The sequence below is a fragment of the Rhizoctonia solani genome, chromosome 6 (assembly GCF_016906535.1).
Source record: "Rhizoctonia solani chromosome 6, complete sequence".
NCBI classification, from domain to species: Eukaryota; Fungi; Basidiomycota; class Agaricomycetes; order Cantharellales; family Ceratobasidiaceae; genus Rhizoctonia; species Rhizoctonia solani.
In genome coordinates this window covers 2,135,113-2,157,184 of record NC_057375.1, presented here as the reverse complement: position 1 = coordinate 2,157,184, position 22,072 = coordinate 2,135,113, and the positions used below count along the sequence as shown (strand labels likewise).

Sequence of the window (22,072 nt, the reverse complement as noted above, 5' to 3'; positions counted from 1 at the left end):
GGATGCTCGACTATCGGCCGTTATTTTGAACGCGGAAAAATCGCTTATTTTTTTGCTTTGACGGCGCAAGGAAAAAACTCCTTAGGTATGCCAATGACGATAATCTTGTCAATGGTAGCCGATGGAGCAAAAGTTCAGTTTAGCGACAACCTACTCTTCAAAACGTATGACACGGCGTCGATCTCCCACTCCCTGTAACCATTGAACAAGTGACTTGAGAGTTAGAAGTATAATCCAGCTGTGAAGTAGAAAAATCACAAGTTCAAACACCCTATTGATGACATCCTTTATCCAAACATATAGCACATCATTTTCCAAGAATCCCTGATTCCCAAAGCAACTTGGCTCCTTGAAATCACTCACTCGTCTCATCATTGGCAAAACACTGTGCAAAGTCCATGCATCATCTGAATTTAGTCTTCCTATCGATGTTCATGCGTTGTATGTGCCAAACAAAACAGCCACACTTGAATTCAGAGAAAGACGCAAATGAAATACCACCTCGAGAAAATCAAGTATATGATACATCCAAACGCACGAGCACAACCCCCTCGAGCGGATTACGTCTATAAAATAATAACCTAACATAGCCAACCAAAACCCAGTCTATCCTCCCCCTCAACTCGTATGTGCAAGCATCTACTGGATGCTCCTGTACATGCAACCCATCAGTTAACGATTATGACCTTCAGCAAAGGCACACATACGCATTATTTTTAGCCCTGTCGCTGATCCTCAGACTCGTGTGGCTATCCATACCCTCCATGCGGTGGAACGCATTCAAGTTCTTGTGTGCAGTAATCTGGAACACTGAGGCGGATCCCTGACGCGAGATGATCGTCGAGTAGGCAAGGAAGAACGACCATACGCGGAACCAGCGTTCGCCGTAGGCCGCGATAACCTTGTCCTTGTTCGAGATCCAGTTTTTGTACCAGCGCCAGATGGTTGCGCTATAGTGAACGCCGAGCACATCGACGGCTTTGATTTCGAAACCAACACCCTCGAGCTATGTGTGTGGAGCGGTTAGTCAAGGGTTTCGAGATGAAAGGGTGAGGAAATTTGAAATGACGCGTCGCGTATCGATCATCATAGCGAAATAGGCCATGGGAAAGGAAGAATACGTGTCGAACACGTGTAGATGAAAAATGAGTGGGTGCAAGAGAATGACTTACGCGGCCGATAACCCAGTTGAGCGCGCAGGATGCGTCGGCACCCGGGAACACGTATTTGTTCATGAAAAGCCCCCTAGAATGGGATTAAGTAACGCGAAGGATAAGATGAGATCTAGCCCATACCAAATCAAATCCTCGTATTGCCAGCACTGCCTGATACCCGCAACCTGGAAGACAAAGATACCATCGTCGTCCAAGAGATCGTAGACCTGACGCAAGAAGGCATTATACCGCCTGATACCGACATGCTCAGCCATCTCGAGCGAAACGATCTTGGTGTACTGGCCCTTGACCGCAGGAACGTCACGGAAGTCCATGCACAGGATACGAGCGCGCTCGGTGTCGCAGCCATTGTCCTTGATGCGCTGGTTGCCAAAAGCAGCTTGCTTCTTGGCGAGGGTTACACCGGTCACGTCGCATTGATAGTTCTTGGCAGCGTATGCAGCGAGGGTCCCCCATCCGCAGCCGATATCGAGAAGCTTGTCGGTAGGCTTGAGATTGAGTTTCTCACAGACGAGTGCGAGCTTGTTGTCTTGTAACTCTTCAAGGGTCTCTTCGCGGGTATTGTCCATCACAACGCCTGACGTGTAGATCATACGAGGACCGAGGAACCATTGGTAAAAGTCATCGCCGCGGTCATAGTGGTCCCTGACTTGCTCTTCATCTTGCGAGTGCGAGTGAACAACGACATCAGGAATCAAAACTGTAAACACGTATTTGAACAGTTCGGGAGTCATCTTGAATTCAGCCCAATCGTGACGCCATTCCATAACATCGAGTACATCGCCTGAAATATGCAATGAGCAAAATTAGAAATTAATATTAAAAAAAGGACAAATAACCAACCCTTGAAATCAACCTTGCCCTCGAAATACGCGTCGTGGAAGATCTGCATTGGGATTTTCTTGCCCTCCCATTCAGCCCGGAACGCCTGATCCTTGAATTCGATATACTCGCTCTGAGGCCGATTGGGAAACGCGAGTCGCTCGTTCTTGCGAGCTCCGTACATGCTCATGACCGTCCAATAGCCAATGGTAACAGGCAAACCGAGAACAATGACCAAGAACCAATACGTGCCAGTGCCACCACGATTTATAATTGGCAACATGCGCTTCACGACATAAGGAACACCGAGCACGAGCCCAGCCAACGCGACATTTGAGAACGAGCCATTGCCTTCCGCTGGGAAGGGCGCGTTCTTAATCGACGGTAGGTTAGTCAGCCGTACCGCTGACTGAGGCTTGGGCGTGTCGCCGTTGGGAAGAGGTATCGACGCGGGGTCCACTGTGGCCATGGTGGGTCGTGGGCGGAGGACGTGGAGCAGAAAAGTCTTTTCTACTAATATCTCTCAGGGTCCGGATCCATATCAAGCGCTGGGCGGTTCTTTGTCCTTTTCGTTGATTGCTGGGGTAATTTGACGCGCATTGAGCGAGCTTCCGAGTTTCATTTATGTGCACATCAGTGTCTGTCACTCTTCTAACGCTGGGGGAGATTGGGCAGGTGTGGGGTATGCCTATTAATGGAAAATACATGTGTTTGCTACGCCTCACCCAAGTGGATGTTGTATGCGTCCAGTTTGAGCTTCTGCGTACGGAAATATGCCGATGTGTCTGTAGTCAGCTTTCGGCGTGATAACATATAAAGAGAGCCGCAAGCATCAAACTCAAGTACGATAAATTATCGTGTTGGCACAGTGAAAGAGAGATTTCAGTGTGCCAGTAAAAGGTATAGTGAGCTCGAAGCCATGTATGAAGGGATCAAGAATTCACGATATTCATATAATGCTATACATTCCAAAGGTTTTGCACTTAACAGTGGCGATAATCGTGAAGATGCCTTCGAACTTCAATACTCAGCATTAAAATGAATCAACAAAGGCGCATCTATCCAGATTCCCTGCAGTGGAATGCGGAAACACTTGCAACCCTCTCCTTGTAATAACTTTCATCTACAACAAGCACTATAAGTAGACATCGGTTAGGCGGCTCTCCGAGTCACTCACTCTCTTCTTTACTTCGATGGCATTCGGACGGTCGCTCGACTCAAAGGACCAGCAAGCGAGCAGTAGATTCCAGAACTTGTCTCCATCCCAGCTCTTTTCGGGAATTTCATCAGGGCGCGGATATTTGCCTCCCGGTAAACAAACCCGCTTTATAATTGCTGCCTCACTCCTTATCCAGTGCCACGGAATGTTTCCGGTCATCACCTCCTGTTGAGAACGCACCCAAATGATCAGCATCCAACTCACTCGCACTGTCAAAAACCCACGAGCAAAGTCTATACTCTTGGTCAGGTCCTGTTCGGTCATAGGTAAGATAGAGACAGCATACCATTCCAAGCGCATATATATCGGACTCTCGAGTACTTGTCGCATCGTCTTCGAATAACTCTGGGGCCTGAATGGCCTAGTTAAGAGTACTCCAATGAGTGAAACGTCTCCCAACTTACCGACCAACGTAGTGTGGGGCAGAGTGATTTCTCCGGACGAGCGAGGGTCAAGCTACGGTTATTCAAGAGCGAGCTTCCAAAATCGCCGACAACAATGGCGCCTTTGCCCGAGACGAATATGTTTTCCTGTCGCATGTTTAGTTTTAACTTACCCCCAATCGAACAATCGACCATATATGTGCTTACTCCTTTCAGATCTCCGTGAATCTGGGGTTGTCCTTGATCAGAGAAAACCAAGTTTAATCAAAGCTTTTATGACTTACAATTCCGATTTCATGTAAGTAGGCCACCCCCTCGCAAATATCTGTGCACTATATATTGATAACCGTGGGCTCGATGGGCTAGCTCAGTGATAGGCAAGAACAACGCGCACCACTTTGCATCGATTAAAATTGGGTTTCTTCTTGAGATAATGTGTCAGTTTTCCATGTTCCATCCAGGGAGCCACTGCCCCTATTTGGCCTCGGAAAACAGCCAAGCCTAAGAAATTAACGATATTGGGGTGGTGGCATCTACTCCACGTATGGATCTCTCGGGCCACATCCTAATCAAGTGGCGATCAACTAATGCCGATCAGAAGCAAACACAGACTTACCTCAAAGAAAGTTGGGTTATTATCGAGGGTATCCAGACAGATGCGAGGTGTTTTAATCGAAACCGGTAGGCCACTCAACAAATTACCACAAAATACGTTACCAAATCCCCCTCCAGTTACCGGCATCTCGCTGAAACTGGCCTCATTCACATGGCCCGTGAGATTCTCACAACCGTGGCGTGCAAGACGCCTGATAATGTCTCGCGCATGCTACGAGAGTTGTATTTCTGTTACGTCCACATGGACAGTGGGAAAATATAAGTTCTCACCTCGTAGTTTGTTGTACCCGTGCTTGGTGTTCTCTGAAGGCTAGTGGTCGGGTTTCCTTCGTCGAAGTCTATCCACATGGGGCAAAATGTTAAGGATAGAGGCGGTGCTAGTTTGATTATTGAAGATCACCGTAGAATTGGTCAGGGCTACCAGCGACCTCAAAACCTAATTCGCTCTCCGGATCTGATAGTTCATATGGTTCCTCTCGTGCTAAGTGCATTTTTTTTTACCAATTTAGCAATTGTGACGATGCCGGGTAAGCTTTGCTGAGGCCAAATGAAGGTTAGCTAGTTACCTCGCGCCGCAATTGACAGAGCATCTGAAACAATAAGGCATAGAGTGACGAGGATAGTTTCAACCAGGCTGTCTGAGATAGGAAGCCAGAGAGCACGGTCTTACCCTGTGTATAAGGTCTTAACCCCTCATTAGTAACGGATTTTATCTATCAAGTACGGAGTTTGGTTAGCGCCGGAATTAAACTGCAAAGAGAAGCTCTACTTTCCACTTCGACCACATCTGATGCGAGAGGCCTGTCGCTTGGACGGAACGACCAGCAACGCCAAAGAGTCGTCCATAGTCTGTTGCCATCTCCTCTATACCTGGGCATCACATCGTCTGGTCTGTCGGGGAGCAGGTACTCCGCTCCCGACGATACCAGTGCCCAAACTTCATCATCGCGTTTTCCGGCGTATGGGGGCGCACCGGTCATAACTTCCTATTTAAAAGTTGGGGTGATATTTTTGATAGCGAATAGATAGCAACTCTTACAAGTATAGTCTAAACCAATGGTATATATGATCAGAATGTCTACTTGCTGGAAAAGGGCCAAATACCATTCCTAACGAGTATACGTCGCCGGCCAGACTTTTGGTTTCCGTCATGTTGACTTCAGGAGCCTGATATCAATTGAATACCAATCGCGTTAATTTTACCCTGCGGTTCAAATAGATAATTACGCACCATCCATCTCGCGAGCGAGCGACGATCACCAAATTGATTATCGTCTAAATAAAAGGGATCCGAAATAAGAGCATCCCCGTCCAGAGAAACAAGTATCGTTGCCTATGTGGAAGATGTAGCTGTGTTTTCATACCATGTTGTTTACTTACTGCTCTCAGATTGCCGTGAACCTTAGTGGGAAGTGCAAACTTGTGAGCTGCCATGCTAAACGCTTTGCATACAATTGGAGCCCTACCACTCTGGACTCGTGCAGATAATCCAGCCCACATGAAATCTGGGTGCACTATGATGTGGCAAAATTGGTATGATGACTCCATACCGAGTACATGCAAAGTTGTACGTACTAGCTTCAGTCGGTCTATGTTCGGCGTTGCCCTAAGATATTGATGCAGGTTTTCAGTTTTTGTTAGCGGAAAGACCAAACCAAGCGTACTTCCCGGGATCAATCGTATGGCATCTAATGGTAGCACATTTGGATGATCGTATTTGCTTGACCGCTCGATAGCATCAGTATCAAGGTTATGCTAGTGAAGGATATAAATACTCCATGGAGCGGAATGGGGGAACGAGCATAGTATGTACCTTCGCAAGACTTCCTGATAAGACCCCAAGATTCTTGACAAATGAATCAAGTTCGATTGCCTCATGAGTCATAACCTCCGACAATCCCACGGATAGCAGTCGATGAGACCCCCGAAATATACTTCCGAGTACACTGTGTTGCAATGGGAGCAATTGTGGATTACCTGTAGCGCTTTTGCATCCCCACTTTTCGGCCAAAGCAGTTACCTCGTCTTGCTCTATGTTACTGCGCTGGAGTAGTTTTGATCAGTGTTCCCTTTGATATCAGATATTATGGATAGTGCGCTCCTGATACCAAACTCACGTAGAACACATTTTCAGTCAATGGAGACGAGCATTTACCAATCTGCCGGATAATAAGCCCAATGTCGCAATAGGCTTTGCCGTATATTACATACCTCGATAAGCCAACTAATATAGTTTGTACGCCATGGCAATATATTCCAGCCCATGGTTATATCCATAATGTATTTCCATGCATTCGATAGTATTTGGGAGTGCCCATCATTCGGCGTATACGGGGCTTGCTCTACTTTGGTGATTGGTTTCACGGGTACCAGTTCAAACAATCTTAAATCTTGGGAGCCATCATTTCCGAGACGATAGAGTGTCCAATCAATATGCCCATAAGAATTGTGGCGCACCCAGATGTCTGAAAAGAAATGCAAGGCCCCAGTTTGATCTACAAGAATGTAAATTAAATTTCTTTCTAATGGTCCCGATGTCTTTCATACCTTTGAATACAGTTTGCGACAAACCTTGAGGTTTAATAAGAGTATAAAGTTGAGGTTGTGGATCCAGGTTCATCAAGACATGAACTCGAGGATTGCTTGCAAGGAAAATATGGGTCAGCTCTGGGAGGCTTGTCTGGGAAATCGCCAGTGGTGGACGGAAGGCTTGAATAGTTGCTGCTGTATTTTGATCTTGCACCTAATTCTTCACTATATGGTAGGCGGTGCCATCTGTGCAGCCAAGTCCACTGTATTGATTATGGAACGTGGGGTTGTCTAAGACTCCAAAAGATAAATCCGAGGCATAAGGGCTGGTACTAGAGCCCAATGCATCATACGCAAAAAGCTCGCTTCTATATGCCCGCAAGAGAATATCTTTCACGGTTGCCACTTCATCTTTGGAAACATAGATCCAGTGCCCAGATTCGACCAAAGGACCCGGTGTCAGTGGCACTGAACCAATATTCAGCAAATATAGTGTAATCGTAGACAAGAGTACACACAAAGTGTTGCGACTGCCCTTTGAATATTGTTATGAACAAATAGCGCTCTGTGGTAAGGGAAAACCTATGACAAAACAAGCGTAATTGTTGCCTAATACACAGACTCATATTTGGATGCTTACCAGGCTTTCTAAATCAGATGCTTCGGGCTGATCAAGACTATGGTTGTAAGCTTGGTTTGATGCCATGGCCTTCTGGAAGAGCCTGTGTTCAACATAAGTTACAAAAAATCGCAGGTGGCTCTTATCAGGTTGGCCTACGCCTCAGCCTCATTCTTCAACCTCTGAACTCAAAGACTCAGTTCCTTGGTATCTAGATTAAAAGCAAGTTCAAGTGCGCTGTCGATACAAAAAAGTGTTCTACATAAATATATTGTTAGGGCACGACAAAAGCTTGGTAATATGCCACCCCAACCTCATCAACAAAATGTACTCCTCTTGATTTGAAACTATTGCGTGCCGCCAGAGATGTAAGGCGCGCTCGATAAGGAATCTACAATCTTCTGCTATTGTAGTATCGAGGTCGTCCCAATAAGATACAAGAGGCTTGGGTAGATCAGCCATGGAAATAAGCTTGGCTATAAGTTCGCGTAGCTTGCGATAAATGGCCATCTCTGTAAAACTGAACATGAATACCAAGAGTTGTACGGCAGTTAAACAGAATTTAGGGTTGTGTGTTGTAGGGGGGCTTCAAATGGCCTGCCAAATCGATGGACCCCCAACGTCATATATATAGTTGTGCGGCACGGCGCTTGTGTCATCCGATTTTGGCGCGTAATGATTCAGGAACACAACGTACCTTGGTTGCTGTGCTGACCCTAATCAAACTTCATATCTGTCCTCTCACAGCTGGTCCAGCTCGCGCTCGTGGTGCGACCTAGGTGGAGGAGCCGGGATCGACTTCCTGAGGGAAGACTGCGGCGGAAAACACCAGGTAGCGGGGCCGGGCACGCCGCAAGGCGGCGTGCCCAAACACAGTAGTGGATCCGAGAAAAGCGCCGACGGGTAGGCCAACCGTGCGCCTAGTGTAAAAAGCAAGAAACAAATCGAGAGAGAAAATGAAAATGAGACCAAGATGAGACTACGCTGGGTATATGTGAGTATTGGGTCTAGATGCGACCAAACAAACGTGAACCTACCACTGGCCATATCCGAGGTCCCAACTGGCGGACTTTATCTGCGTAGATCATGGACATAGTTCGAGAGCGCTCGAAGGCAAAGTAGATCCCTAAAACGACAGGGTCTGACAGGAAGCGCTTGGAAGCAGCGGCGGCGCTCGCCAAGAAGAGGCCGCTCGCCAATAGAAAAGTAATATGGGGCGATGACGATCGCCGAAACATAACAAACTGCGGGTGCGGGTTAGCAAAGCCGGACGCATATAGTAAGGTGTCTAAGCGCTGGCGCGCTTAAGAACGGTCTGCCGGGCAGCACTCATCAGACCCATCAAATACGGATCGAAAAATATAACGTACTTGTGAGAATTCTTTTGTGACAAAAATCAAATAGCTATAGGAGCAGAGGACGGCAGATCTTTAATACCCTAAAAGATTTTTTAGACTTTCACGCAAGATATCCTTATAAAGAAGGTGTAGTAGGTCGAGGAATCTGCAATCGTGTGTGGAATACGTGTAACTTATCTTCTGCCCGCTCGTTCGTGTTGGCTACGAGAACAAGACCAGTAGGTTTAGGGAACCCCCGCAGCTGCGAAGCAGCGAGGGTGGACCGGGGGCGCCCGACCGCAAGTCTGGCTCATGGGTGGGTGGCCCAAACCAGGCCTCGTGACCTTATGGGATGGTGGTGGGATAAAAATTGCACTCAAAGACGTGGTGTGTACGAGGCCCAACTAGGGCTGTCGATGATTGTAATCAAATAGAATCTGATACTTGGCTCCACAAATCTGATTGAATCTGATTCAAATTCCCAATGATCACGAGTTATCAGATTTAGAATGATAATAACACTATCAAATAATTATCACGGGAGCGTTATTAGATACAATCAATTGATACAAAGTCGGGAAGATCAACACCTGGCCCTGCCTCGAGCCACTGTTGGCACGTAATAATTTGGCGGGCAGTGTCAACGGACATATTGCGATAGTCCGACATTACAAGTTTGCACCGAGAGAAAAGACGCTCGACTGAGATACTTGTTGTGGGAATAGCAAGAATGTCACGAGCAATCCGGCTGAGGACAGGTAAATGCGACTCATTCTCCTGGGATACATGTCAACTAAGTACTCCATTGAAACGGACGACAAAATACCTCCCACCAAATCAAAACGCCCCCCCCCATATTGATATTTTCCATCTAAGTAACTGCGAACCTCTTTTGGGAAGGCCAAGCCATTGGCCTTGTCATTTACCTGCAATAGACCGTCCATCCATCCAGTAGGTGATGTAGATGGGCAAGAGGTAGATCTGTCAGTTGCCCAACTTTGAATTCAGTTAGGTGCAAAGGCTGGAATCCAGCTTTGGGGATCGGGCACACTCCTCGAAGAAGCGAATGACAATATCCATGCTGTGTAGACCACAAAGGATGTTGTCAATTGGATCAGCACTAGCGCCAGGAAAGTGGGAAAAGCATCGAGTATATGCTTGGTCAATCGCCTCAAAAATGGCTCCGTTGGTGTTGTGCGGGTCGATGCTGAAGTTTTGCCACACAGGCCCATTGATCAAACCTTCGGGAGTTGACCAAGGTAGTTTCGTAGTTGCCTCTTTGAGGCGCTCAATCGCTGATAGTAGTAACGTGTTTGGTAAGTTGGGAGCAGACATGAGGCGGATTTGAAGAGAACACAGGAGGGCAATGTGTTAGGAAGGTGTTCAAACGGCAAAAAGGAGCGCAACTCTGGTGCCAAGGGTGTCATGATGTCAGATGATAGTTTATTGATTCTAGCAAATTCTATCATATAACACACGTATCAAAAATTTTATCATATTTTGAACGGGTTTATCAAATACGAATATGATTTCCACGTGATCATTATCAAACACAAGAATCATAATAACACCCACTATCATCGACAGCCCTAGGCCCGACGGTAGAGAGGGTTGGACGCAAGTCGACACGGCATGAAGCTCTGGTCACGTGACTCGCCACATGCTCCGACTAAGTCGCTGTTTTGCATCTCTGCAGGCTTCATCGCAAAACGCCCAGATGAAGCATTTTTGCCCAGGCTCAATTCAGCTCCGAGCGCTAAGACCTCTGGAAATAAAGACGCCTCACAGCCTACGATAACGATATCCACAGACGCTACACAGCCCGAAGTCAACACGCCATCGACATAAAGAGTCGCCGTGTCCATCATCTAGCACACATATCTCTTCCCCACTTTCGACTCGCCGTCGAGATGCCTTTAGCCTTGAACGAGTCTAACTTGAAAACGGTACTGTAAGTTGATACGGATCTACCTAGGTGGTCTGTATGCGAGTGTGCTAAGTACAAGCATTTGGTTCAAAGCGTCTGCGGTTCAACAGGCGTCGGAAAATCCAAAGTATGTAACCTTGTGCAGTTTATGAGGGTTCGAGCAACCATATCAATTACTTGTGTCCGTATACTTTGTTAGTTCATTAATACCTTAACCGGATCGAAATTACCGGTTGGAAGATCAACTTACTCCGAGACCTCCGAAGTCATAGATGATGTCCCTCTCATCAAGTATGGTGACAAATACATTCAACTCGTTGATACACCTGGCTTCCAAGACACTCGGTATGGTAACGAAATACCCGTGTTCAGGAACATCATTGATTGGCTCGCAGCCCGGTAAGTCATCATGCCCACTGAGGCCGCATTTATTGTTGTCACTTACTTGGGGCATAGGTATTCCGGAAAATTGAGGACCGTTGGGATTATTTTCCTTAGGCCAATCGAACAGACTAGGGTTTTGAGACCTGAAGCACAGCTCATGCAAATGTTCAAAGATTTGTGCGGAGAAGATTGTCTTGACCGGATCGTCTTAGTTACCACTAGGTGGCATCCTGACTCGGACGAAGAAGAAGAGGCCCGTGAGAAGGAGATTATAACTGATGTAAAAAGATTTGGAACTTACGGAAGCAAGAAAGTTCGGGCTCAAAGGCTCCAGAATAGATACACAAAAGAAGATGGAATGGGAATAGTACAACTATTTGCGCCAAGGACTCCCGTGACACTTCAAGCGCAACGTGAGGTTGTCGATGTTGGTTTGACATACAATCAGACAACGGCTGGGGCGCACCTAGAGATTATTTTGCTTGATATAATTGAAAGGTTAACTGAAGTGAGTTACAACAATGCATATATATAATGGCCTGATTGATCCCCATTTAGGATAATCGATATCCCCGCAAAGACTGGGAATACGCACTACAGCAAGTCCAGACATTACAAGAACGACCGATTTTTTGGCCTGCGTTGGGCAGAATCATAGGAGGAATTGCAACGTTTGGCATTTCAGAAATTGTTCGTGACTAGCATCCCCGAAGGGCTTTTACCTGGCTGGTATTCCCACGATATATTAGGTGGGATTAAAAGGTGCTCCTGAAACGAGTTTATGTGTCTAAGTAAATCAAGTCCGATGGGGTGGGGTTTGAGTTGAAGTCATGCCGATTCAGTATCTCGATTACAGACGTGTGTTAGCGCAGTTTTGAGCTTATCAGATTGCTATAAAATTCACTTTTCTAAGGCTTCGATGATATTGCGAGGTTACCCCAATGCTGGTATAGGCCAGATCATCTACCAGGACAACTTGCCAGAGCTCGTTTGAGTATGGCACCCAAATATATTAAGTAAGAGATTTTTGGTATGTTCCGAGCCAGGAACGACCCTAAACAACACTGTATTTATACTATATTGCCAAGATATGAAGCCGGCATAAAGAGGTGGCCAATTTCTTGGACCAAGAAAAAGCTGGCCGAAGAGCTACTGATATTCAGTGGCTGGAGCTTACTGTGCTACAGAGTGGTTGAGGTAGCAGCCCTTCTGAGGTAACCGTTCTCACCTGGATTGGGTGAAATTAGTCTCTACAGTAACGTTTATTCTATATGGTAACTCACAATGGCTCCTATTTCGACAGCTGTTGGACGCGCCTCCGGCTCGAACGACCAGCAGATAGTAAGTAGGCTCCAAAGTTTGTCCCCATCCCGACTATTTTGTGGGATGTTCTTGGATCGTTTGTGTTGGCTCCCACGCTTACATACATGAAGTACCACTGCCATTTCGTTCTTGATCCAATTCCACGGAAACCGACCAGAAATTACTTCCTACCCACGGTATAAGGTCGCGTTAAGATCGTCAAGAATTAGATATTACTACGCTATTAGAAACTCACAAGAATAGTCTTTGTAATACAGTGGCGCGCAAATCAAATGCAACACGTGACCCCCCGTGCTTGCACTTGCTGCGACGGGCCGTGTAGGCCGATTCGTACTTTAGTCTAATAATAAGAAATGCTTAAACAATAGAGAATTATTGTCCTACAAAGTCTCTGGGCACCCGGTGGCGTTGTTGGGAAAGTGCCATTGAATAACGTGCTTTCATTGTTGCATTTGATATGGCTGCTGACAAACCATATTGCCCCCTCCCCGGTTGGCGACCGCTCCCGACTGATTTAAGCCTGCTCATTGACTTGAATCATGATTAAGACACTCTTGCAATGCCTCCCAGGGGGCAACAGCACTCTCCTGAGCTTCGGGCCCAAATTCTGGCACTTCGGGATCTTGGTCTTACAATCTACAAGATAGCTACTCAACTCAACGTTCCTCCCTCCACTGTCAGCCGTACTTGCACCCGATACCTGAAAACTCGTAGCTACTACTCTGATAGGTCCAGGTCTGGTCGCCCACGCAAACTCAGGTTTGCAGATGCAAAATTTGCGGCGCTTTCACTCTCTCGTAACCGTCTGGCCTCTGCGTCCCAGCTCCGTCGGGACTATTTCTCTCATGTATCGAACTCTACGGTCCGCCGACGTCTGCGCGAGCTGGGCATCTATAACTATGCCCGTCGCCGCGTCCCCCTACTCACAAGCCGTCATCTCAAGGCTCGTCTGGACTGGGCCAGAAACCATGCAACTTGGTTGGCTCGGGACTGGCGCCGGGTCATTTTTTCAGATGAATCAAAATTTAACGTCTTCAATGGTGACGGCCCTCTACGCTGTTGGAGACGTCCAGGACTCTCTCTGGATCCTTGTTATACCCGCAAACAGGTCAAACATGGTGGTGGAAACGTGATGGTCTGGGGGTGTGTTACTGCAAATGGGGTGGGCCGTCTGTACCGCATCGATGGCCACCTGACAGCTGTTCATTACACCAAGATCTTGAAGGAGGAGCTTCGTGGGACCATGGCTGACCTCTCTATCCCCGTTCGTCGCACTGTCTTTCAACATGACAATGACCCAAAGCATACAGCCAAGCTTACTCAAGAGTGGCTCAATACTCAACAGCTCTCAGTACTCCCCTGGCCAGCAAATAGCCCAGATATGAATATCATTGAGAATGTCTGGGACTACCTCGACCGTCGTGTGCGCATGAGGCATCAATTACCAACGCGTGCCAATGATCTCTGGGCCATTCTCCAGGAGGAGTGGGAGTGTATTCCACAGGCATATGTTGACAAACTCTATGATTCTATGACAGAAAGAGTGCAGGAGGTCATTGATAGGAAGGGTGGTAATACTCGTTATTAGTTTTTGTAGTAATTACAATAATGCATTGTTGCGTCGCGCACAAGTTTCTGTTCTCATTGCGCATTTTGCTTAGTCAGAGTCATAACAAATGCAACATCCAAAACTAGTATCTGATCATTATCTCCACCGGAACTACTCCGTTCTCCACAGGAATTTACAAGGGCACTCAATAGCTCGATTCTAGCATTACTTATTATTATACTTGAGTACAAATCGGCCTACACGGCCCGTCGCAGCAAGTGCGAGCACGGGGGGTCACGTGTTGCATTTGATTTGCGCGCCACTGTATGTGTATCAGGACAATACCCACATCCCAAAAACTGAAACGTACCATTCCTAGTGCGTATATATCAGAAGCCTTGCTATTCCACGGGCATCCTCCCGTTGTTTGATTAGATTGAGATGCGGTCCCGGCACTTTCTGAATCATCACTATTGGACCCATACAGCACTTCGGGTGCCTGTAGAACTTCATTAGAAAGCATTGTACGAAATACTTTAAGCTGGATGTCGCACCGCCCACCGATAAGTCAAGGTTCCTTTCTCTCGACGAACAATGTTCAGACTACGATTTTTCAAGAGGGATCCACCAAAGTCGCAGACAACAGCCACACCATCTCCTGATATCAAAACATTATCCTAGCGTACTATTCAATATTCAATAAACGTGTATTGCCCTCGTATGTACTCGCCCCTTTCAAATCTCCGTGTATCTTGGAAGCGATGAGGTGATGATAAAATAAGCAATAAAAGCCACCACGACTTACAATCCCGATTTGATGTAGGTAGGCAACGCCATCACATATTTGTGTACACTATCAACTGGCGTTTAGTTAGTTAACGTGCTTTTTGTGTAAGAGCTTACCAATCTACATCGATCTGTACTCGGGGAGTTTTTCAGGTAGCGTGGCAAAGTGCCATTATCCATCCACGGTGCTACCATCGCAATCTGCCCTCGGAACTCTGCCAGTCCTAGGAAGTGGAGTACGTTTGGATGGTCGCATTTGCTCCATGTATGAATCTCTCGAGCTACATCCTGCAAAATGGAATCCAATAAGCAGTAGCGAACAGTATGAGGTCAAGAATACCTACCATGAGAATATTTGGGTTCTCCTCTAGGAGGCTCTGCGAAACTTGATGTGTTTTAATAGCAACCCGCAACCCGCCATGTAAACTACCAGCAAATATGTTTCCAAATCCTCCTGTGGCGAATGGATGGTCACTAAAAGATTTAGTGTCGACATGTGCTGTAATATTTTCGCAACCATGGCGAGCCAGATGGCGAATGATTTCGCGAGGGCTCTATATGGCGAATTATAGCCAACTTGTTTGACTGGCTGAAAGCTCAGCCCTCACCATGTGATTTCCTGCGGACACATTTGTACCAGAGCCCATGAAGATGAATGGGTAAATGCATCATTTTCTGATTTAGTGGCCGAATATAACTAGAGATAACGTTACCATTTGAATGACCAATGAAATCGTTCAAAATTTCCTTTGGTGAACCCAATTTTCGCGGAGTATTGCCTACCTTATCTGGACAACATCCGATGGAAGCGGGATGCTCAATAACACATTAGCATAGAAGTGATTGACATTTTAAACTTACCTTGTACTGCATTGGATCCAGTGCTATACTCATTGGAAGGCGACGATTGCAATTGTGGCCCGTATCGTATAAATAGTCTCATCTGTATCCCATGAATACAGTTCAAACACAGACAACTAACGAACAAACATCACTCACAAATTCGCTGGCCAAGGCTGCATTGGGCCTGCTTGCTCGATTGGGATTCCAACAACTATGCAAAAACGTCCAGAGTCGATTCCCGTGTTGGTTATTTGGAATCACGTCCATAGGCCTCTCAGGGAATGGGGAAGGCTTTCCTGTTGATACAATCTCCCAGAGCTCTGCAACGCCGGTCTTTGTATAGGGAGCCATCCCTGATATTACCTCCTGAAATCCCCGTGAGTTGTTCAACCATTATGATACGATACAATAGAAGTCTGAAAACACACAAGTATGGTCTATGCGTTCCTTTAGCAAAAAACATGTTGCTAAGTTTAGAAGAAGCGTACCATTCCTAAAGAGTAAGAATCTCCAGCCTGACTCATAGGCTCGCCCCGCACAATCTCAGGTGCCTTTCAAGAGTAAGTCATTCGTATCTTGAATTTAAAAGAATAGCCATATTATTTGTACGCACCAGCCATCTAACATTAGCCTTCTTGGACTGTTCTGTGGATCCTATGCTTCCCAACAAGTAAGGATGACACAGCATTGCATCCCCAGTAAGAGAGACAAGCACGTTTGCCTGTGAATTTTTTGAGTTTATTATTCTCATAGAACCAATGCCTTACCGCTCTGAGACTTCCGTGTACCTATTTCACATGCCCTATGAGCGCGGCGCCAAATTCACTTTTTGGAAACTCCCAACTTACTATTCCAGCTTCATGCAAATAAGCTAGACCGCTCGAAATTTGTAGAGACTGGATTATTGAACAATCACGTAAGACATTATATTTAATATTGAGAAATTATGGATGAGAACGTACCAATTGGACTCTCTCCGCGTCTGACTTTTGGTTCAGATATTCACGTAGACTCTGTAATTTTGTGCACTGCAGCACCACCCCAAATCCTCCGTCCAACGTTTGGCGTATCCCAAGTGGCGATAATATATTGAGATGGCTAAGTTGTGTATATTCCCCTATCCATTTAAGAATAGCGGCATCCTGAAAGCATGGATAATCGACTACAATGTCTAATACCAGCCTATATCCTGCAAGGCTTACCTCTGGGACCAGTCCGGGAGACAAACAATCGATATGTGACCTTACGTACCTCGAAGATTTGAGAACACAATCCGATCGTATGGGGCACTCTAATTCAGTGCTGGCGTTGGGACCCAATAAAAATAAAGGACGTATGGTTCCAAGTACATCGTGCGAGATTGTTGTTGGATATAGATGTCCAAGAGGCTGTTTTTGTTTGTAGGAGTCAGGTAGCCCTACCCCTCTTGGAAACTGCTCCTACCCATCCATCAGGGTTAGTACATATCACATAAAACTACTGGCGTGATAGCGGAATATGTACTGGTGCTTACATAGGGAATCGTTTCCTTTAAGGCCACCACTGGATCCTTTATCTGCAAGAAATACCAAAACATAAATCAACCAAACACAAATCAACCAATCGTGTGTTGCATACATCGATTTTCCAGCTGCATAACGATCCTTGGCCCGAGTCCTGTAAATCTATGATGCATTGCCAGATATGATGCAGAGTCTCAGGGAGGTTCGCAGGAGCCGTTTCTAACATTTTGCTTTCCAATAACGGAACTTGTTGAGGTACAAAATCGGACATTCCCAACCCGGGCCGGTAAAGTCTCCAAATAAACTTCCTATAGCCCTTCAAGATGATTGAGCAGGGATAAAATCCACCATGTGCATCTACAAAGCCAAGGGCTAAGATGGCGGTCAGGTAAGATTGACCAAGTGGGTCACCTTTGAGTATAATAGTTTCTTCATGGACGGGTTTAACGAGGACATAATTCCAAGGCTGCGAAAAGGATTCAGAGTGTATACTAACTTCGATTTGGGGATAGTCTTCAGTAAGGATATAGCCAGAACGAAAAGCCAAATCCCCGCTCGGGTCCAAATGCCAAACGTTCAGCGCCAGCATCGAACAGAGTACGGGGTTGCGCGTCAGATACTTGTGAAGTGGTTGAGCTTGTTTGTGGTCATCAAGATATCGAAACACCGAGTCTTCCAAAACAAAAAATTGCATTTGGGATATACCGCTTCGATTTCCGTTATCCTGAGATAAAGACCAGCCGTTCTCTAAGCATTCCGACAAACTTATTGGTGTCACCCGCTTAGAAAGTCTTTTTGTAAAAACACATAATGTAAATAATACTTCCTAAACTTTGGGCTATTGAACTTACCGTACAGCTTCAAATTTGATGCGGTCTTTCTCGACTGAAGAAACCTCGTCTTCCATTAAAGCACAAGCTAATGCCATATCAATAAGAGTGAGAAGTCTAGATAAAACTTGACGTGACAGTCGTTCCATCTTAAGGCTATCAAGAGACCTAACCTCCTTACAGCAGCATAATCTTCAGAGCCCGAAATAAAAGAGCATGTACGGAATTTGAGGGCCAAGGCGATCAAAGATCGACAGTCCTCTTCCATAGTCTCCTTGCCGTTTTCTTCGGGCGCATGCAGAGTTGCTTGTATCATCGAATCCAAGTTGATCCACGGAAAGCCGCAAACTGCGACAAAACCTTACCCTGTTTGGCCAAAAATAACTAACCAACGCGTTCAACAGATTTCACCAGATGGTCGAAAGCGCACACATACACGTGGGGCTTCATGATCAAGTGGCGTGATCACAGGATGGACAAGCCCCCCGGATACCGCATACTCCATTTCTGGGACCGGCATGTACTTGAAAATCCAAGAGTTCTATGTGCTCTCCAATCTTGGAAACCAAAAAGTCGTTTGCAGTGTTGAATCCACAACGCTCTCGGGTAGCACCGATCAATTAAAACGGTTGTGCCTAGCTATGTTTGCTGCAGGACTGAATTGGGGCACGATTGAGTCGGCCAATAGTAGTAGTATTCTTGCAAGTTGAGCTAACGATAAAGACATTGGCACGAATCGTACTATTAATAGACTGTTAATAGGAGTATATGCTTGGATGCAGAACGATCGAGCATATAAGTGTCAGGGCACCTGGTTCAATCACATTTTAGGTGATATATTCAAGGTACGAGTCGGTTTCACATATGTGCATTGTCTATTAGCTTGCGCATGGAGAACCAGTCATCTCACAAAAGGGGAAACTCGCGTCGCTATACAACAAGGAACACGATAGACCCGCAAAAGACACTCAAAGGCGCACAAGATAACGATCATCAAATTACAATCGGTTTCAGGCCTAAAAATACCAATGAGAATCTGACCATTGCAACAGAGTCCAAGCAACTGAACAAAAAGGTGTCCGGTACAGCCACCGGGTTACCAATACAAGGTGGAGCCACGAATAAGAACCCTTTTGCCAACTCGGCCAATTTCTTCAAGGTACTGTACTCGGTTTATCCAAAACGTTTGGATAGACTCATGACATGCTGAGGTACCTCTGAAAAAGGTCTTGAGACTCATCTGGAGTCCTCCAGACTACAAGAAGGAAAGACTTCCCAGTTCAATTGCTCTCGAAAACAAATGCGAGCGATCAAGTTATTAAAAGGGTACGATTTGAAGTTGGTCTTATCAACCAGAGAGGGAGGACCAATCCAAACGGCAGAAAGGTCGAACATTGCCCTTATCAAAGATTAAGAAGAGTGCAATTGCTATATATGCTAACACCAAGAGCAGATCAAATGCAAAGCCCGATGATGATGACGACAATGATGAAAGAGCAGGAACAGCACAAGAGCTGGGCGCTTACCGGTCCGGTTCTCACGTGACTTTTGGCTAGTGCCTGTTGAGAGGCAAGCTTCGAACGTGGAGCGTAAACTCAAGCTATCATGGTCGTACACCAATCACCAAATCTAGCGCCAGAGCATAGACTAGCGAGTGAGATTTATCCAAACTAGCACCAACCGCCTCCCACACCGAATAACTCTCGAAGAACACCTAAATATTTATACCGTAACGATCGGACAGGACATGACCACGACCAAATGAATCAATCAGAAAAAGAAAAAAAGAAAAAGAGAAAAAAAGCAAGAAAGACACAAAAACAGGTAAGAAAAAAAAGGAAAGACGGAAAGCAAAAACACGTCAGAACGGGAAATCACAATGAGCTTTCGTGTCCAGACCAGACGACCCACTCGCGCGCGCGCAACGACGGGCGAGTACAGGGCTGATGAGGACCGAATCAAGTATATATATAAGTCAACTATCCGTACCGAGTCGGGATGGAGGGGTGGGGGAGGTATACGACCAGATTTCTTTATGTCATGCCTTTTTCGGGTTTACGCCCAGACCTTTTTTGTACAATGTGAGCAACAAGGCCACGCACGCTCTGATGAACGAGTCTTACCTTGAGTGTGCTATCCCAGCTACCTGTGCATAGTGCCATTCCGTCTACGCTGACTCCCAAGCAGCTCACTCGGTTCTCATGCCCGGTCAAAACTCCCACCCGCTCACCCTTGAGCGTGTCCCACACATTGCATGTCCAGTCATCGTATCCTCCAAAGAGAACTCGGCCAGAGATGGAAAAGGCGACCGAGGTGATGCCGCAAAGAATGTTATCGTGAGTGAACGAGTTGAGTTCTCGATCAGCGCGAATGTCAAAGAGGCGACAAGAGGCGTCGTCTGAGCCGGTGGCGAATGCGTCTCCGTTGGGGAAGAATCTGGGTGGGAAGATGAGTGGATGGTGGAGCAAAGTGAACGAGATGACAACTCACTGCACAGCGTTGATATCTGATTCGTGGCCGGTGAACGTCTGGGTTGCCTTGCCAGTGCGAATGTCCCATAATTTGGCCGTTGCGTCGCATGCACCCGACACAAAGACGTTCTGGTTTGGTCCGAGGGAAAGACTAAAAAAGAAAAAAGGTTAAACATAGGGGCTAAATGGGGCGACAACGGTCGAGTGACACACACCTCATTACGTCTCCAGTGTGATCGTTGAACTCCATGACGCGCGCTCCCGCCTCAATGTCCCACAGCATGCATGTCATGTCTCCGGAAGAGGTAACGATCTGCCTGTCGTTGATGAACCGACAGCAGGACAAGTAACCGGAATGGGCACTGAGTTCACGTGCGCTCTTGTTTCCCCCGCCCTCCTTGTTGCGCAGATTATAAATCGAGCAAATGTTATCCAATCCTCCGCATGCGACAAAGTTACCCGAGGGGGAATAGGCACATGTCATGACCCAGGAACTGCGAAGGGGAATAGCATGGACCTTGTTTGTGGTATACGCGTCCCAGACGATGAGTTTTCCGTCCTGAGAGGCTGAGACGAGGTGGCGCTTATCAGCAGCCCAATGCATGGCGTAGATCTTGGCCAAGTGGCCCTTGAGTGTGCGTCGTGGGCGCATAACAACCCGCGGCAAGGACTCGAGATCCTCGGTCATCGCTCGCACTGCCCAGAAAAAAAATCAGAAAATCAGCGAGAAAAAAATCGTGAGATGACAGCACAGACTCACAGCTTGTGTCCGCAGCAGCATCCCGTCTCGCCCTGATTTTTTCCTTGAGTTGTTCGGCCTCTCGTCGGGCAGCGGCCATCCGCTCCTGAATATCTCCTTGGTTCGACATGGTGTTTGCGGAGAGGGGGAAATAGAAAGAAACTTAAAAAATAACTAGCAAGGTTTGGGCTCAAGTACACGCTCTCGTCAGCACAGGGGCACGAAAATCAAAAGAAAAGAAGAAAAACAACGCCCGAGGGAGGAGAGCACTCTGGATAGGTCGAACAGCAACGGTCAGTGCGGTGGTGGAAACAACCGGAACTCTCGGATTCAACCCAACAAGCCATGCTGACTAAGCAGTCTTCCGATCGGCACCCCCCTTGGTCATACTCGCACCCTTGCACGGCCTGCACTGAATTCCCGAGTCATTAGTAGAACAGACAACCGTCGCTCATTCGTATTCGGCACATAAACTGTAAAATACAAACTTTCTCTTCGCTTTCTATGAACCATTGAGTGCGTTGGGTACTGCCCTTGGAGTTAAACCCACCAGTGCCGAATTTCATGACCGGCATTTCATTTCAACCGCTATTTCATTGTTCTCCCAGCTTTCAACTCCGGAGCGAAACCCACTCGCAAGAAAAACCCAAGCCAAATCGGTTCTCTCTCTCGACAATCAAAGCGCTCATTGATCATGATCACCCACATACGGTGTGCAAAGGATCACCGACAATCATGATGTGCCACATACAGTTTGTTCGCATACAGCACTACCCCACGCCAACCAACACCTTTCCTCATCGTCCAAAGCGCAAGTTTCCGCCCTTTCCGAGTGAGTTCAATTGGCGGCCTATGACTTGACATCTTCTGCTCTTCATTCCGATACCCAATCGCATTAGTGGCCACTGGCTGTCAACGTCACTAACCCTCTGCTGGTTGTGCGTTCTGCGTCCGTGCGACACGCAACATGTGCAATGCACACCGGGCTTTCTGATCGTCCCTTTGTTGATCAGCGCTAA

At 46.7% G+C, this 22,072-nt stretch overlaps 5 protein-coding genes across 5 annotated transcripts; 2 read left to right on the top strand and 3 right to left on the bottom strand.

The window, feature by feature from the left end:
• Positions 1-639: 639 nt before the first annotated feature.
• On the bottom strand, positions 640-2,466 carry RhiXN_06096 (cyclopropane-fatty-acyl-phospholipid synthase; the record flags this gene model as incomplete). Its single annotated transcript, XM_043325912.1, has 5 exons — positions 640-652; positions 708-1,006; positions 1,173-1,245; positions 1,296-1,959; positions 2,019-2,466. The coding sequence occupies 5 exons, from the start codon at positions 2,464-2,466 to the stop codon at positions 640-642; spliced, it is 1,497 nt and encodes a 498-aa protein (XP_043181344.1).
• Positions 2,467-3,132: 666 nt separating this feature from the next.
• RhiXN_06095 (Tyrosine kinase domain-containing protein) lies at positions 3,133-10,034 on the bottom strand (the record flags this gene model as incomplete). The annotated part of the gene is made up of 28 exons (XM_043325911.1): positions 3,133-3,381; positions 3,421-3,468; positions 3,503-3,577; positions 3,621-3,746; positions 3,807-3,827; positions 3,884-3,931; positions 3,994-4,164; positions 4,216-4,425; positions 4,485-4,552; positions 4,615-4,695; positions 4,984-5,200; positions 5,254-5,262; positions 5,319-5,381; positions 5,446-5,547; positions 5,595-5,728; positions 5,790-5,820; positions 5,865-5,969; positions 6,028-6,258; positions 6,332-6,373; positions 6,426-6,709; positions 6,762-6,894; positions 6,970-7,211; positions 7,262-7,325; positions 7,384-7,465; positions 7,522-7,544; positions 8,400-8,606; positions 9,587-9,695; positions 9,751-10,034. 28 exons carry the CDS (start codon positions 10,032-10,034, stop codon positions 3,133-3,135), a joined length of 3,459 nt encoding a protein of 1,152 aa, XP_043181343.1.
• A 297-nt stretch (positions 10,035-10,331) lies between these two features.
• RhiXN_06094 (AIG1 domain-containing protein) lies at positions 10,332-11,712 on the top strand (the record flags this gene model as incomplete). The annotated part of the gene is made up of 4 exons (XM_043325910.1): positions 10,332-10,526; positions 10,826-11,025; positions 11,083-11,518; positions 11,569-11,712. 4 exons carry the CDS (start codon positions 10,332-10,334, stop codon positions 11,710-11,712), a joined length of 975 nt encoding a protein of 324 aa, XP_043181342.1.
• Positions 11,713-12,892: 1,180 nt separating this feature from the next.
• RhiXN_06093 (Transposable element Tcb2 transposase) lies at positions 12,893-13,921 on the top strand (the record flags this gene model as incomplete). The annotated part of the gene is made up of 1 exon (XM_043325909.1): positions 12,893-13,921. One exon carries the CDS (start codon positions 12,893-12,895, stop codon positions 13,919-13,921), a length of 1,029 nt encoding a protein of 342 aa, XP_043181341.1.
• Positions 13,922-14,117: 196 nt separating this feature from the next.
• RhiXN_06092 (Tyrosine kinase domain-containing protein) lies at positions 14,118-21,183 on the bottom strand (the record flags this gene model as incomplete). The annotated part of the gene is made up of 24 exons (XM_043325908.1): positions 14,118-14,204; positions 14,253-14,381; positions 14,437-14,540; positions 14,588-14,633; positions 14,688-14,735; positions 14,786-14,956; positions 15,013-15,122; positions 15,530-15,611; positions 15,668-15,877; positions 15,940-15,948; positions 16,000-16,062; positions 16,125-16,232; positions 16,279-16,299; positions 16,360-16,407; positions 16,474-16,653; positions 16,714-16,950; positions 17,025-17,066; positions 17,129-17,479; positions 17,510-17,804; positions 17,865-17,931; positions 20,074-20,279; positions 20,334-20,465; positions 20,530-21,010; positions 21,075-21,183. 24 exons carry the CDS (start codon positions 21,181-21,183, stop codon positions 14,118-14,120), a joined length of 3,336 nt encoding a protein of 1,111 aa, XP_043181340.1.
• Positions 21,184-22,072: the final 889 nt, after the last annotated feature.